The following is an 18,380-nucleotide window of genomic DNA, read 5'->3' on the forward strand; positions in this document are numbered from 1 at the left end:
ACCTTCCAGATGCCCTCCAACGATTCAGTGAGAGAGCGTTTGGCTCGACTCTTGAACTGCTCCAGTCGCTGACGGCTGCTGCTCTGCTGCTGAGCCTCCTGAGCTGCTGGAGCTGCATCCTCACACAACTACATACACAGAAATGGAGAGGATGATACAGCCACACACATCGGAGAAGGGAAATGGCTTAGACACTACGTGAATAAGTGATTTTGTTTTCCTTTTCAATCAAAAGATTTGGTTGTGTATTGATTTTAAGGAATAAATGTAGGACTTGAATAGAGAGTAATTAAAACGAAGCTGCAATGGTCAAACCAACATGTTTAAGAGGGTTCAAAACGTACCTGTTTGCCATCTCCAGGCAGAGTGTGCTGGTGGTTCTTCTGTTTCTCCTCATACAGACCCCGCAGAGAAGCAATCACTAACTCATTTTCTTCCTGATCGCTCTTAGGGCGAGCTCGCTAAATGCACAAAAGGGGTTACAAGAAAAATATTTTTTTGATATCATACAACAGTAGTACATGCCCTAGGAACCAACCTCGGGTAGTTTATTTAGTGTTTCCGCTCCTTTTTAACTTTAAAGTTGTTGGTTTCTTTTTAGAAAGGATGTCATACAAAATCAAATCTGGAAAAACATACAAGTAGCTCTGGTTCTCCATCATTTATTTCATTTAAATAAATACCGCCCTTAAAAAAAAAAACTTCATGAAATTGTTGTAGTTTGGCTGCATTACCAGTAGATGGCGGCCAAGTCTGAGGAATATTAATTTGCTTTCCCTTTATATTCTTTATCTGTTGTAACATGTCTTTCAAGGATTTACGCAAGGCAATCAAATAGTTCAAAATATGTTTTGGATACAGCATAAAAATTGTAAAAACAACATTATATAAAGTAGTTCCAGAGAAAATCGAACAGAACAGAAAAAATATGTGCCTGAAATATTTACGTTGTGCGTCACTGCATATGTCACGGGAAAAACTTGTGATTTCCACAGTGATTCAGCCCACGAGCTGTTAACTGGCTGGTTTGTTTTCTATTTGAAGTCACCTCTAAGAGATCTTTAGGAATTCGCACCGAGCCCCTCAGGTCCGCGGATACGGATAATTTACCATAGTGTTTTCAAAGACTGAAGCTTGCTCCTGGTTGTCCAAAGTGGCCAAGTGTTTCTGAAGCTCCAGTTTTGTTTTAGATGGGTGCACACCTACAAAAAAGAAAGAAAACACAATAGAAAAACCATATATATCTCAATTCCAACTTATTTTACATTAACATTTAAAATGCAAAAAAATTAATCAATAAAACATTACTGGCACTCCTTTCCACAATATTGAGTAATGTTTTTTCTTTCCATACAAAAGTAACAGGGACCTGCACATTTCTGGGGAAGGATGAGGTGTCAACTTTTGGTTTTATTGTGTCCCTTGATAAGGATGCATCAAAAATGGTTTAAAAAAAGAAAAGCAGCAGCTTTATTTCCTCCTAAATATTTTCATACGTCAAGTAAATTGGTGATTAACAACATGCTCATAGTGCCACCTGTTTGTTTCTCTTGATAAAGCTCAATGTGGTAGTCAGGGAAAAAATCCATAATTTCCACTCAACTTATAATATCAAACTGATCAGAATATTGATTATTGCAAGGATTGTCTCATAAAGACCATAAACTACCTTCTATTCTCTCACACAGCCTGTGGAGCTGCTGCATGGGGCAGCTGTCACACTGCTGGCTCTGAGTTTTGGCATTCTGCTGCAAGGCTGCCGTCGAGAACGCCTGCTTCAAAGTCAGCATGATCTCATCCACCTACAACAGAAATAGAACGCTTGTTAATCTTTCATAAAAGTCACTTTATTATTGTGTTTGAGTTCATGAGTGATGATATCACCAGCATCTCTCCGTCATTTGAAGTATTCAGAAACTTTTATATTTAACAAATCTGTCTGCATTTGCACAAAACAATAAAAAAAGAGAGAAATGACTCACAGTACATGTACATGGAAATATGCAACAATAAGAGAGAAGTTCAAATTTTCTCCATCCCCTGGCAATAAAAGACCAGGTTTAGCCGAGGTAATTCCCGGTGTGATGTCAGGGTTTCATTTGACGCATCGTGACTCAACAGCACAAATGCAGTGAGTCAAAGATACTTTGATTTAAAAACATGTTCAATTTAAAATGGAGGGGAAAAAAATACTGGCAAACTTGCAAGATGTTGATTTGCACTTTGTTCTGAAGGTTTTCGTAACTTTTTATCCATTTAGATAAAATGTGTGCATCTGCCTTTCAGCCATGTAGCATCATTTGAATGTTTTAACCCTTGAACCCTAATGTTTGTCAGCATTTTGAAGCCTTTTTGTTCATATAGACAAATATAAGGAACAAATATTTGTATAAATATATTGAAAAATTAAGTGGACAAAATATTTAGTTTTTTCTTTTGCAGAAAGATGTCAGGTTTCAGGAGGCTGTTCATCAAATAACTTATAGAAACAAACTTAAAAAGGTCAAGTAAGGTCAGGATGGATTTACAAATGTTGCCATTTTGAATTAGAAAGGAAATACACATTACAAAAGATAAAAACCAAAAACACAACATGCATTTCAAGAGGTGTTCATATTCTTAAATTAGTGTTTTTAAAGCAGGTCCAACTATATAAAACAGGACATTTTTAATTGTAACCGTTCCTATTTTCTCTGTAGACTTAATGGTTTAATCAGCTATCTGAACTGAGAGGGAGCACTTAGTGGAGGCAGAGAAGGGCTCGGCTGAGATCTCCAGGGATCCCCACAAATGCATTGGGATGTAGCATTTATATCTTGGCAACAACTGATCTAAACCTTGAGAGGGTTAACAAAACAGAATACCCAAAAGTAGGCAGGTTAATAAGCCACAATGTCTCCAACTCATTACGGTATTATCAAATAATATGCTTTACGTTTTGGCCCAGTGGTCCTAATGTGAACGGGAAAAGGAAAGAAAGTCCTGTCATACACAGGAACAAGCAGATGATTGACTTAGAAAAGTCACAAGGTATTTCACTTTCTGAGATCGTGCATCTTTTTCAAAAAGGTTAAAAACAACAGTTTGAGGAAATACATCTCTACTTGAAACGACAAAATCCATCACAGCATCATCTGCAGTGTTTCTCCATTTAGTCCAGCAGTTTTAGTGCTGGGAATTAATATCCAGTGAAGTTGCTTTGATAGATTTCCCCCTCAGGTGGAAGTACACATGTCCACATCCAGCCAGGTGGAAAGCTGCTGATTATGTCTCGCCAGAACAAATTACACGTTTCCTGTACAAATCTCTATGATTCTTTGTTAGAGTTTGCATATTAGCATTTCATCTGACAAATTGATAAAAATAAAACTTTAGGAGCAGTTAGACTTAACTTGAGACAGCAGTTAGACTTAACTTGAGACGTATGTGTGTTACCTGTTGGACATTCTATGTGGGTCTCACATGCAGTGTTGGCAGGTTACACAGGTAACCTGCCAACACTGCAGACATGTTTTGAAACCTGCTACCAAATAAGCACAGTTCAGTCTTCTGGCTGTTTAGACTCCTGTTATTAAATACTGCAATCCCTCCTTTTCTGCTCGACTTGCAATTTATTTCTCCACCGTATTTACTGAAATCAGCCTAGAGAGGTATTTCCTGCAGCCACATCTCCGTGTGTAAGACTCAATTCCCAATATTTTCCCTAATCAGCACTCCAAGTTTCTGCAACTTTCCTGTTGGTATGGTTACTCATCACAACAAATGTTAAAAAGTCCCGGAATTACACTTTGAAATCCCTTAAGCAGCACAGCTCCCAGACCAAGGTGGAAAAATGTAAAAAGAAAAAGAAAAGTGTGATTTACGGGGGAAAACCTCAGCAGAAAATTGTTGTAAAGAATTATACGATATACCCAGAGCTGCTGCAACTAATAACTACTGGTGTTATGAATGCAAAAAGTGAGAATCCATATTCACAACATCTCACCAGTGATTCATCAGTGCACTGGAAGATGTAGCACACAAAGTGGCAGTTGCCCCCTTCATCTGTTTCTCTGCAAATGAAGCCGAAGTGATCAACATGACGAATACCCTGAAAGAGATTTAAAAAAAAAAGCTTTAAAATTAAACAAACTCAAGACACTCGTGTGGAAAAACGCAGCTCTTCATACCTGTGAGCAGAAGGAGATTTCTTTGAAACTCTTCTCTATGGCAACTTTCTTAGTGTCGGGACTAACCAGGAAGATCTGAGACCTGCCCACCTGAAACAAATCAAGAAAAAACAAAGTAGAAATTACAACCAAGATTGTATGTCCGTGTGTTACAGAGAACCGGCAGAGGCTTTTTTTTAAAGCAGTGAAAAAAACACATTAGATGAACTAAAATGATTGTGTCTGTACTTTTTTCCCCCAATATGTGAAATGATGTAATCTCATGTAATTTTCTTTGTTGGCAGTGAGTCATCTTTAGGACGAATCGGGGAATTTTTGCCAGCCATATCACACAAACATTATTAGATGAGTCATTCCTACAATAAAAGGGAGTACTCAGTTGTTCATAATGAGCCAAACAATAATAACACCTTTCAAGGAAACAATACATTCTTAATTTGTGACTTTAAAGCCGAGGGGGAAAAAAAGGGATATCATAACATCTCATGGATGAGGTCACTCTGGCAGCAAGATTGGGTATCGTGAGTGTCAGTCATCTGTATCTGCTGAGTAGGACATTAATGGTTCCTTTGCCAGTGATGACCATTTCCTAGTTGGACCACACACAGGAAATGGCAAACTCCCAACAAGAGCAAGTAAAGGTCAAAGAGACAAGTGTAGCTGTGAGCATTTTGAGCTGCAGTCAGCATTTGTATATGCCAAGACAATATTATACCGCAACATCTTTGCTCCTCTACTCCTTTGCTGTTCACAAGTGATGTGTATCAGGAGTTTGCAGACTCCAGGATTCTGAGGAAATAGCTCAGTAAACCACAGGAGCGACGACCGCAGGAACACTAATGTTAATCTGGAAAGCAGTGTAACTCTTTGTTCTGTTCTGGTTTTTTTTATTGCATTTAAAGGGAAGCTTCTTATATCAGTAAAACACATGATACATTTACAGAGCATGACATGACAAGGTCTGAACTGAGAGCAGGCTCTGCAATGTGGTACTTGCAACATTTTAAAACACCAGAAATATGCAACTGATTTTTCTACGCTATAAAAAACTTTTTTGTCTTAAAATGACGACTGGTGTTTGAAAAGGATTTAACGGTGTTTATTGTTCTCATAAGAGAAGGAAAAGGAGACAAGCCAACGAGAAAAATAACCGTGCTCTCTCTCAGAAAAGAGGTGTGGACATTTCTCAATTCAAAAATGCATCATAGTAGGTACATTATGTTTCTGTCAGTGGGGGTCCAGGGTAAACCCACCCAACAGGAACCTCTAACGGGGACAACCTCCTCCTCGGCCCCTTCAGATGGCGGGTCTCCATCACACCATAGACACACAAGACCCAAACAGAAAATACTATTGACCACGTGATGGCGGTCATGCACATTTCTTGGTGTTTGCAAATGGCCAGCGGCATAAAAGGAGGGGAAAAAGATGAATGGAGCAACAGAATAAAGAAAGGACAAAATAGGTCAACATAAGGGATGCTTTGTTTTTGCTTTCTTTGCTTTTTTAACTGGGAAAACTACCCGGAACAATCACTAATGTAAACGCACCTAGAGTTACCAATCGTGCACTGTTACTGCAAAGTAACATAATAATAGGTTTATATTGTTAAGAAAAGTGTGGGTATATAATTAAATAGTGCTTTTCCACTTGTAGAAGTACTATTAAGTTCCACAGTGACACAAGTGCTGTAAAACCCCTAAAGAAGTAGTTACAGAAAGTCCCGTACTGACTACAATATAACCCAAAACTGCCCCTATAGGACAACCTTATGAACTAGATTAAGTTAATTACAATGAAAAATACTGAGGTGGAATAAAATCGGACAGAAACCGATGGTACTAAATATCTTCGGGAGTTTGACAATGTGATTTCAGAAATGTAGACTTGAAGTCCGACTTGAAAAATTTTATATTTCATTAATACAACTATATGAGAATTGTTTCTCACACACTGTTAACACACTGTCTGGCAGCTCAGCTAAATTTGTGTCTGCTGCAATACTGTAAAACAGTAAAATAAGACATTACTGTGGAGGTGTGATTTAGTCCCCCACTGCTGTACCCACTCTACAGCATGGGTGACCAAATCACACCTTTAAAATAGTAATGTATTTTAACGTTTACGATATTGCACCAGACTTGACCGCAGTCTTCTGTTAGAGAAATGTCTATAATGAGCATAAGAGTCAAAAAGAATATAACTATGAGATGGGAAACATGATGATGTTCTGGTGCTCCTTCTGTGCTGTGTGTCTGGTGACTATATCATTAAATACACATGAATATAGCTGAAATATCTGTTTGTTGAATTATATGCTAAACTACTGAAAACACTTCAAAGCTCAACATTTAAATCACTTCATTTGAGCGTTATGTATGAGTGAAAATTACCGTAAACAGCATGGTCCTGTTTTCCTGCAGGCTGGTGGGCTGGACTTTTGTGGAGCGGGCCAGTGGATCTGTAGTGTTAGCATTAGAAATTTCTGGTGAAAGCCCATTCTCATCCAGGCCATGCAGACTGGGGAAGCTGGTATTTCGCTTGGACAGAGACGGGCGTGTCCCAGCGGCAACGGTCCCCGCCGCACCATTACCAACTAAAGTACTCCCCAGTCCATTGGATTGGAAGTTTAATGCCCTCCTCAGCCCGACCACCAATCCCCCGCCATTTCCTCCTTTATCAGCCGTCCCCGAGCCGTGCAGCTGACTGAACTTCTGGATGCACTCATCTATCAGGGCGGGTGGAGCTTTCTTGTGGGCGACGCTGACTCGGCCGCAAAACAGGACCTCAAACTTTTTGGCAAAGGTTGTCGGAGTGACGACAGAAGTGAGAGCTGTGGGGTTTGCTGTAGTGGAGAGACAGGGGTCACTTGTTTCAGAGGAATCGCCGCCTCCAAGAGCAGTGGAAGTCTTGTTGGGAAAAGTGGTGATGTCATTGCTGCGTGCAGAGCTTTTCCCAGCCTGTCTTAGCGTACTGATGATCTCAGGGACCTGCAAAGATAACAAGACAGTGATGACAATGACTGTAATGATTAATTATTGTAGAGCTCAGCAACAGTTACACTTATTACAAACAAATAATGGCCACATATGGAAATGAGATCATTAATTATTGTAGAGCTCAGCAACAGTTACACTTATTACAAACAAATAATGGCCACATATGGAAATGAGATCACATCCATTAACTTCAAAGTAGGAGATACTTTTGTGGTTCATGACTAGATTTTTTTCCACTAATGATTTTGTCATCTTTTTCTTCTACTAGGTTTAGAGAAAAAAAAAGATAGCTATTGTACTGAATTAGTTTGAGGCATGTTTTACAGAGCTAGACTATTTGGATGTTCAATGCTTGATTTTTGTAACTTTTTTCTGAAATTTTTCACCTTGACACAGTCAAACGCTACCCCAATCAGCCATATCCTCCGCAAAAAATTCACTAACATGAAATGGATCAATTTCCTGGGACAACCATTTCCTCTGGTACAGAACGTACCAAACCACAACACCAGGAAGGTACAGTTGCTCACTCAGGACTGCCCAAGGGCCACTATTTAAAAACAACCAAGATAGCTGCAGAATTGCTAATAATACTTTGGACAAAAATGTTTTAATTGCAAAAGCAACAACCTTTCAAAGGTGTTCCTACTCCACTGCACAGTATTTTGGATGCCTTTTGTTGATACTTGTCCGATCATACTTGCAAGGTCACGGCTTTCTATCGAAATCCGCTATTTGAATCAAAAAATGTAATTCTGATGAATTGGCAGATACTAAGAGCATCTTCCAAAATAACACATCTTTGGTGGAACGTTCATGTGTAGTGGTGTGATGTTGCGTCATATAATGAACAAGGCAGCGAAGTGCAGGCTTTTATTTTGAAAGGCAATTCTTTTGCTGTCATGTTTTATTTTATTTATTTGAGAGCTGTTAATATGCGGGGAGAAAATGGTATTAGTGTATATGTTCTTGTTAATGTTCAACACATATATGAATTCATGATAGTTAAAAATAATTGTAAGGTTGGTGTAGTCATTTTGTTATATTGCAGAACTTTTAAAATATTACCTGTCATGCATAAATTTGTAAGTAGAGGAGAAGTTGTTGCAGTCTGTGAGTGCCGCAAGGCTGCTATGTAGCTAGTCACGCTAGAGGGAACTGTTGAGTCTGGTTGCTAACAGGAGACATTTTGTGATTTTTCCTTATGTTGTTACAGAGTGTGCATGAAAAAGTTGTAAACGTTCAATGTTCTTCTCCATAATGCAGGTATGTGAGTTAAGCTATAGTTAAAGTTATTTTGTACTTTTTTGATAGAGGTTTCTTTAAACTGATGTCATTTGCATTTTATTTATTTTTGGTTATGCTATTGGGTCTTACTTCCTCTTTGCTCCGTGACCTTAACCAGCAGGAGCACAGAGAGCGTGCATGAAAAAGTTGTAAACATTCAATGTTCTTCTCCATAATGCAGCAAGGAGAATAAATTAAGCTGAGACCATTCCGGAGTGTGTCTGTTCCTACTGAAAAACACAACGCAGAATTAGGCCCACTACACATGCAAGTAAGAAGTTGCTGAACCAATTAAGTAGCTACTGACTTAGCTACTTAATGTCAAGTTAGACACCATATTATATCGTTGAAGACGTATCTCAAAACTAACCCTGGCATCCATTAAAGTCTTCCAGAGTTAGCTTGAAAAATTGCCTTCGTTGTAGGGCTGCACGATTAATCGTTAAAAAATCGCGATCTCGATTCATGCTTGAACGCAATCTCATTTCCAAATGACGACGATTTAAAAAAAATAAAAAAATAAAATAAAATTATTATTATTTTTTTATTTTTTTTTTTAAAGATGGCTGCATAAAAAAAGGACTAGGCCTATGTTCTAGGTTGTTGTAGTCCTGTCATGGTCAACTATCATGTTGTCATGTTTGTTATATTTTGTTAATGATTGTGGATTACATTTGGAGAAACATCTACCTTTCTCATCACCTGACACATAAATATTGTTAAAATTGTTATTGTTAAAATTATTTAAAGACAAGAGAGATGTTTATTGTTTTTATGTTCAATGTCAGCTGTTACAGCAAAAAGCAGCCAGAGGAATAATTTGTTGCCTCAGAACTACAGGATCTGTTACAAGTCCCCTTTCTGAAAGGGTGTTCAACTCAGGGAGGAACAAATATTGTTAAATTGTTATTATTGTTTAAATTATTTAAAGACAAGAGAGATGTTTATTGTTTTTATGTTCAATGTCAGCTGTTACAAAGTTGATGCCAGTCTTTTATCAAGCACCATCATATTTTTTGTAACGTTTACCTTTTGTATCGGCAGCTTCTTAATAGCAGCAAAAGGCAATGGGGGGTTCATCCCAGCCAGAGGAATAATTTGTTGCCTCAGAACTACAGGATCTGTTACAAGTCCCCTTTCTGAAAGGGTGTTCAACTCAGGGAGGAACAAATATTGTTCAAAATTGTTATTATTGTTTAAATTATTCAAAGGTTTGTGTAAAGAAGACAAGAGATGTTTATTGTTATTATATTTTTGTTCAGCTGTTGCAAAGTTAAAGTAATAAGTGCAATAAATTTTATATTGGAAAAAAATCGTGAGAGAATCGTGATCTCAATTCTAAGCAAAAAAATCGTGATTCTCATTTTGTCCAGAATCGTGCAGCCCTACTTCGTTGCACTACATACACGGGAAGTAAGCAATACCCTCATCTTGGTTGTGATTAGCCAACATACTTGTGCGAACGTGTTGTGTTTCAACAATTGTGTTATTTCGAAGATGCTCTTTGGATCTACACGATTCATGTGACATATTTTGAATCAAACAGAGAATTTTGCAGGTAAGATGAATGTTGCTCTGCCAATATCACATGGGGGAGTGGTAGCCTAGTGGTTGTCTGGAGGACTGGAGGTCAGGTTCAAGCCCCTGGATTGCAACCGAGGTCAACCACAAAAAATATTATTTTATTATTATTAATTATTATTATTATTATCACATGCTTGGTTTCTTTTTTATGTTGTATTTCTATCCAGTGGTGGCAAGAGGTGGTTTCTTGTGCATCCATTGGTACGGCACCCTGGAAACCAAAGATGGATCCAGACCCGGACTAATTCTTTGTATCGAAGAGGATAACGATTAGGGTTTTTTGGTCAGGCGAATCTAAAACGTATTTTAGCACATATCATTCCAGAAAATCTGTTAGTTATGCAAAGGACATTAATCTTCCTGTTTCTAGAGATTTAGGCCAAAGCCATTCAGGCTGACAGTACACATCAAGAAACAGGTGGCTGTTTGCAATAGTTCTGATGCTTAAACACTGAAATAAATACAGATGACAGTGTGTAAAAAAACTAACTTTCCATGTATAAAAGAAGAAGCCACACCTCACCAAGAGCTAACCTGCCATATGGTAAAATGTGTTCTTACTTAGGTACTCCGGAACAGAGCTGCGCTTATGACGTCATCTTTTACTGAAAAAAAACTAAAGGATATTTCCTCTCAAAGCAGGCTTTGTGCTCATTTGCCCTTTTTATTTGAGTCCCTCCTGGCCAATCTGTTCCTCTTCTCCTCCCTTTCCTGATTAACTTCGGTTACCCGTTTCACTCACTGTGACATCTACTTTTATGTAACAAGAAACTATTGAACTTTTCTTTTTTCTTCCCCGTATACGTGCGTGGAAGGGAGAGGACAGATGTGGCTTTCCAAAACAGATTCCACGACTACTTTGCCATAAGGATCCATAATTTCATCTATGCTGCATCTGCATGAACAAGTGATTTATTGCAGCACGAATACACACCTACAGATGGATTTGGATACAAAGCAATGCACAATTGATCTCCAGGGTCCAACTTCTTTGTTAATGAGAAATGTAATGTTGTTGGCAGCTGCTGTTCTGACCGAAGTGTTTATTCAGCTTCTAGTCTTGATGTCCAAGAGCACATTGAGAGGGTGAGGGTGAATGGATCCATTATTTTTTGCACTGGGACTGAACAAACAAGGAAGATAAATCTAGGTCACACTGCAGAGGAATTTAAGGAGCCAAAATCTTCAGAATGATGCTCGGACAGGGGAGAACATCCAAAATGTTGTGGAGTACACTGTGTGTAAAAACTGTGTTGGCTGTATTTTGCTAGAATGCTTGCTTCTTATAAATGATATGCTTAGGCTACTGCTAACCGTCTATAAAAGAAAAGGTTTTCTTTTGGCTTTATTTTGGATTATCCACCAAATGTAAAATTATTAGAGGTGGGTGCAATTCATCGATGTGTCGATGCATCGCGATGCGTCACGTGACGATTTGTAATCGATTATGGTCCATGGTTTTTTTTTTTTTTTTTTTAAGTTATTCTATCCAGATTCCAGACAGAATAAGCTGCGGAATCATTTCATTTTCAAGAATGCACATTTCTTATTGTTCACTGTAAATATGGCAGATATGTTTACACTAAATACATATCTAGTTTACTTGAATTAATGAACTCATTAAATCCGAGCTTGAGCGTTTTCAGTGTTTTCCGCCAATAGAGGGCGCTCTCATGCAAGTGCAGCTTTCTCTGGTCAAAGTTAAGTAAGTCAAAGAGCAAATGTTTACATAGTCATAAAATAAATTATTTTGTGTCTTTGAAAAATACATGTCAAATGTTCACACAACCTTGTTATTTACTTAATGAGTGTTGTTAGAGGAACTGAGTTCATTGATTGGCTATTTATTTACAAATGTAGCCACAGATGAAGACAAAATCAATCTTGTATGGAAAAAAGCATTAAAAATCACAATAATCGAAGAATCGTGGCACCAATAATCGAATCGAATCGTCAATCGTTATAATCGAAGAATCGAAGCTCCAATAATCGAAATCGAATCGAATCGTGAGGTTCCCTTGTTTGCACACCCCTAAAAATTATTATTAAGTAATTATTATTATTAATCATCATCATCGTTAAAAATCTTTAAAGTAACTATAGTTCAAAATAAACTGAAAATGTTTATCTAAATACACACAAGAAGATACATTGTTTGTTGGGATTCGATTCTTGTTTTTCTAAAACCTGGCAAACTAGTTTAACGCCAATACCAGATTTCATCAGGAAAAAAAAAAAAAAAGAAAGAATGACTAAGCTGCCAAAGATAAATGTCAGCTACGTTTAGCTCCTGTGTGTGTCATAGTTAAAGCAAAAAGGAACAGAAATTATAATAAACTTGCAAGAACTAATCTGCAAGTCGGAGCTGCAAGTACTTCTTATCCCAGAACATTTTTGTCTAGCTGTTGAGCCACAGTGACTTTTGTGAGAAACTCTCATAAAACCGTTGGCGATCACATCTGGACTAATATATCTTGAGCTTAGGAGGCGTCAGTCTACATTACAGAGCCCCCCGTGTCAAATAAACACTTTGGACATTTCTAAAACCAACTCTGAAGCATCAATTCTCTGTTAACCATCAGTTTTCTCAGTTATTTCTGTTCTCCCTGTGTGTTTTACACAAGTCATCGCTTTGCTGCTCAGTTACACGTTTATTGCAGTTTTATTAGCATTTGAGCCACTCTGGTCTACAACTGTTGTGTTATCTGCATTGCTCAGCCTTTCCAGTCAGCCACAAAGTGAATAAAAAAAACACTATACAGTGAGCTTGTAAAGACAGGTCATGATTATGAGAAAATTAAGAGTGTGGTAACTTCCTGTGCCACAAGTTAAATATCAGACATACGAATCAGGTATGTCGGTACGGAAAAGATTTGGTTGAGATTACCAGCCACTAATCTCACTCACTGACCCCAGGCTTGCATAAAAACCCTGACCTCACTTCTATGTTACAGTGAGATAGTTTTACCTCATATTTGTAGCATTCAGATTGTAGGAACCTTCTGATAACGCTTATAATAACGCTAAAAAGTGTTCCTTCATTTGTGCATGATCGAAACTGAAGTAATTGTTTTTTTTTGTTTTTTTTAAGTGAAGAAATCTTTGTTATTCGCACAAAACAATACAACAAAATCAACCATTATCTGGATCTCTTTCAGAAATGAGAAAACAACACTTTGTTGACCTATCTGCCTCTCCTATTACGATTCCAGTCAGCTGCAGCACAATGACAAGAGTATCACACACACAGGAACAAAAGAGGGGGAAGTAGATGAAATAAGCAGAAGCAGCAGTTGAGTAACATCGGTGATGTCATGAAGGTTAGATGTGCAAGTATCACAGACACACAGCTGTGTCCTGCTGTGTCTTGCCTCGGTATGAGGTGTGCACTCTTTTCTTTTTCATAAATAATTCCTGCTTCACAGTGACAAGCATGCCGCTTTGTTTTATGACCGTAGGCTCTTCTGGAAGTTTATTAAAAGGTTTTCACCCGTTGGTGCCTTGGCCGCAAATTAATTTTTCAATACTAGGGTTACATTCTCTTACAAGACTTGCATAAGGTGGATTTGTACACGCTGGGGGAGGGGGGTTACTTATGACATCAACTATGGGTCTTATGCTGGCCTACTATGAACTTGAATTGTTTTTGTTGCTACGCAGGAGGACAATTGTGTTGAAACTGAAAAAGAAGCAAAGAAATGTTTTATTCCCTGATAAGACTGTGATTTTTGACCCAGCTCTTCGTTTCCTTCAGATTGACCAGATAAAACCCTTACAAAAATAAAAATTATGAATCAATGCCAAATGAGGTCTTTATCAATTCTAAACTTACTGCATAAGCAACACAAGACTGAATTGGATTTAGTCTCTCTTCTCAAGTTTATTTGAGCCATATTTTACCCACAGACTCAAAGAAGTTCTTATCTTCTGACCATCTTCTCCCATGTTCCTTTGCTCATTCTCAGGCATTGCTTTGCAAAACATCAACGTCATCTAGAAATTGTGCTTCTCAGTCTTGCCTTGTGTGTCTTTTGGCTCTGAATCACACTGGCATGGGAGTGGAGTCCGCTATCTATGCACAGACAACAAACTTTCATTGTTTTTCTTATGTTCTCCATTTAACCCTTCTTCTTCTTTTAGCTTTCACTACTCGACTCTTACAAATTCTTCCGCCTGAAGATGCTTTGAGTGCTTTCCGTTACCTCTGCCTCCGTTATTCTCCCTGATTTTTCACCCTGAAGCATCTCGACTCTTGCAGTGTTTGAAACTCCACTGAAACATACTCTTTTCATGATCTATAAATCACATGATTTCTCCACACTGGTAGTTTTGGCATGACTGTCACTTAATTTTCTGATCTGGCAACCCTGTTCCTTCAGGGATTTGTGATAATGCACATCAAAAAACACACAGAGGATCAGGTTTATTCTAAGTATGGATCGATTGCTCGGCTTGTGACCGGAAATGATTGACATGCAAACTGACTGGAGTGATCTGTGACTAAGTTGAGGCATTCAAAATCTTGAAAGCATCCTAGAAGCACAAACAGAGCATATCTTTTGTGTGTAAGTTTGAACTGAGTTAGGAATATTGGAAACAAGCCATTCGTCTGACATAAGATATTCTAAATTGTGTCAGAGGATGTGCATGAAGAAAAGGCAAGTGTTTTACTATAATAGGCAATAAAACCAGTCAAAGGAGGAAGTATGTGACACTGAGTAAAATACGAGGAGTTTTTCACAAATATCCCCACCCACTTATGCAGTTGATTTATCGCAGTATCTTTTATAAAACCTGCAACCATTTTATACAGTCATTCAAAACAATGCACACAGTGAAAATATAGACAAACATATGTGCATGAATGCATGTTTAGCTGAGATATTATATCATGCACTTGTAAAATAAGAGTAAATTGCATACATTTCCTCATACTACACACAATAAATAAATTAACTGATGAATGAATTATGTGTCAGTTACATGTACTTACAGTGCACATCCTTCTCTAAGAAGCTTTACAAAAAGTTTTAAAAAATATAGAGTATTATATTTAGGTAAAGCATCCAGTCGGTTTATGTGATGGAATCTTGGCATTCATTGCTTCGTTAAACTACGGCCGGAACGAGGTTCACGAAAATTTGATAATAAAACATTGGACAAAAATCGATAAGTCTAATGAGTCTCTGTTGATTTCTGCAGCAAGATTATGATGGTGGGGTTAAAATTTGTTGTTAAGAACATGAAAACAACGGCTCCATCCCGACTTTTATCAAAGGATTAGGCTGGTGCTGATGGTGTAATGGAGTCGGCAACAGTTTAGGCTATGTGACTGAAGATTTTAAAACTAACCATAATACTGTTGTTTAGGGCTGCACGATTCTGGACAAAATGAGAATCACGATTTTTTTGCTTAGAATTGAGATCACGATTCTCTCACGATTTTTTTCCAATATAAAATGTATTGCACTTATTACTTTAACTTTGCAACAGCTGAACAAAAATATAATAACAATAAACATCTCTTGTCTTCTTTACACAAACCTTTGAATAATTTAAACAATAATAACAATTTTGAACAATATTTGTTCCTCCCTGAGTTGAACACCCTTTCAGAAAGGAGACTTGTAACATATCCTGTAGTTCTGAGGCAACAAATTATTCCTCTGGCTGGGATGAACCCCCCATTGCCTTTTGCTGCTATTAAGAAGCTGCCGATACAAAAGGTAAACGTTACAAAAAATATGATGGTGCCTGATAAAAGACTGGCATCAACTTTGTAACAGCTGACATTGAACATAAAAACAATAAACATCTCTCTTGTCTTTAAATAATTTAAACAATAATAACAATTTAACAATGGCCCGGTTTCCCAGATCAGTTAAGTAGTTCTTAACAGCGAAAGACTTCTTTCAAACCATCTTAAGGAGCCTGTGAAAGAACTACTTAACTGTTAAGAACTACTTAACTGATCTGGGAAACCGGGCCAATATTTGTTCCTCCCTGAGTTGAACACCCTTTCAGAAAGGGGACTTGTAACAGATCCTGTAGTTCTGAGGCAACAAATTATTCCTCTGGCTGCTTTTTATGTGCAATATGTGTCAGGTGATGAAAAAGGTAGATGTTTCTCCAAATGTAATCCACAATCATTAACAAAATATAACAAACATGACAACATGATAGTTGACCATGACAGGACTACAACAACCTAGAACATAGGCCTAGTCATTTTTTTATGCAGCCATCTTTAAAAGAAAAAAAAAAAAAAAAAAAAAAAAAAATTAAAATCGTCGTCATTTGGAAATGAGATTGCGTTCAAGCATGAATCGAGGTCGCGATTTTTTAACGATTAATCGTGCAGCCCTACTGTTGTTGAACATTATCATTCATTAAAACAATATCTATTAAACGTTCAATTACCTGTCTATGCACTCTTTAAAAGGCCATGTCAATCTCTCAGATGTTAAAATAATTCACAATTCATCACCCTTTTGGTGGCAGTTTACACTGTCAATTTTCTAACAACAAAATGCTCCATCACATAACAAGTGATATTGGAGAGTAGTAGCATGTCAAGCACGTATACACTATAACTTAATTGAATTTAAGCAGCTGAATTTTAATGTTTTGACTTGGTGCTGTGTTGATAACATCATCTTTATCAACACTTGAAAAACATGGTCTGTATATGAGGACACACTTAATCACAGTTCATTCTAATTAGGTTACAGTTTTCTCATAATCCCATTTTGTTATAAAAAAAACAAAGTCATGCCACACACACACAAGGATGCTGCAGTCTGCCAAAAACGCAGCTTTATAGTCAGACAGGGTGCAGGGCCTTCTAAACATAGTTTCCTCTTGTTTGTTTGGGTAGCTGCCCACCGCCAATTATTGTATTTAAAGCACAGAATAGGAACAATAAGACAAGGTGTTTATCTATTAAATGAGGCAACCAGTTGGACTCCTAAACATCAACCGCATTTATGTGGCTGTGTCTTTTAATGTGACTGGTGCCGGTCAGCCTTGTGTGGATGAGCTGACAGAGAGAAACACGTTTCTACACCAGAACTAGCACAATATCCACCACAAAATCTAAAAGAATAGCATCAGGGTGCTCATTCAGGCATGACAGACATGCTGAGCTGTTGTCAGCTTAACGGAAACTACTTTATCTACTTCTGTTTCAGCTCAGAGAATCAATTTTTGCCCCGCATTCTGTTTCCATACTTTAAAAAGACAACAGCAGGGCTCAAAGAGGGTACAACAGCCTGTCCTGAACAGTCAGCATGAACAGGGCTTATGAAAACGTTTTTGTGCTGAAACCTTTAAATTGTTGTACACAAGTTATAGTCTACATTACTTAAGTCCACTGTCATTTAATCACAGAGGTTAAAGCTTCCACAAGATGCTGTGAAGTTAACTGGACCAGCAGGATTTTTTTAATTTCCAAAAAAGGGTAACAACCTCAGACTCATGGAGACGACTGATCTGCCTGAAGAAACCATCTCAAGTCTTCATGTGTAAACAGAGTTCCCAATTTAACCTGGAGACATCGGATATTAATTGACGCTCTAACTTTAACTTATTGTTTAGGGGAATTTTGAGAAATTTCCACTTTGAGCAGATGACTTGTAAACATTCCTTGAATGTCAAATTCTATATAGATCACTTTATGGTAAAATTGGAAAGAGAGAGCAACTTTTAGGACATACGTTTTAGGAATATTTCATGTTTACCCTTTATGTCTGGGACTTTGCCATCTCATATATATTTACGGAAGTATCTTATCACACAAAAGCTAATGCAATGCACCCCAGATAAAAATGTACTGAGGTCACAATATACAAACAAAACAATGCTATTCAAGTTTTCCACCTACATATTATGAATAATTACCCAATTGTACTCAAAGGAACTTTTCATCTAATTTTATCTCATTATGTTATTATACAACTAAATTAAGGAGAAAAAATAAAAAGCTCAAACTTTCTGCAAGGAAAGAATACACCGCATTAATACATAAGCAAAACATTGAGCCTCAGTCTAAATTGACATTTTTCTGTTTTTAAGCTGGAATAGGAGGTGTCAGGACATAAAAAAAGATGTCCTTTACAGAAAATTGTTAATAAAAACACAATGACACACCAACAAGCTGGGAAAAATCTACTGAAAATCCCCTTCACCCACGGTCATGTGCCCGAGTCTTGTGGTTTGTGGAGCGTAGCCAAGTTCAAAGTTCAAGGTACATTAAAACAGAAGAGAAGCAACGTCACCAGACACACACACATATACACACACACAACCAAAGGGGGTTTCTAGAGTGCAATATTAAGCTTCA

General features: G+C 37.6%; 1 protein-coding gene across 4 annotated transcripts in view; it reads right to left on the minus strand.

Annotated features, from left to right (window-relative positions):
• The window catches only part of tbc1d1 (TBC1 (tre-2/USP6, BUB2, cdc16) domain family, member 1), a 70,754-nt gene that overhangs the window by 40,379 nt on the left and 11,995 nt on the right, over positions 1-18,380 (minus strand). For all 4 annotated transcript variants that reach the window (XM_061710874.1, XM_061711019.1, XM_061710934.1 and 1 more), the window contains 7 exons: positions 6,563-7,159; positions 4,170-4,259; positions 3,986-4,090; positions 1,670-1,802; positions 1,111-1,202; positions 345-461; positions 3-128 (listed from right to left, as the gene is read on the minus strand). In XM_061710874.1, the coding sequence (XP_061566858.1) occupies positions 3-128; positions 345-461; positions 1,111-1,202; positions 1,670-1,802; positions 3,986-4,090; positions 4,170-4,259; positions 6,563-7,159 (1,260 nt within the window). The remainder of the gene's footprint in view (positions 1-2; positions 129-344; positions 462-1,110; positions 1,203-1,669; positions 1,803-3,985; positions 4,091-4,169; positions 4,260-6,562; positions 7,160-18,380) is intronic.

The sequence above is a fragment of the Cololabis saira genome, chromosome 1 (assembly GCF_033807715.1).
Source record: "Cololabis saira isolate AMF1-May2022 chromosome 1, fColSai1.1, whole genome shotgun sequence".
In the NCBI taxonomy this organism is placed as follows: domain Eukaryota; kingdom Metazoa; phylum Chordata; class Actinopteri; order Beloniformes; family Belonidae; genus Cololabis; species Cololabis saira.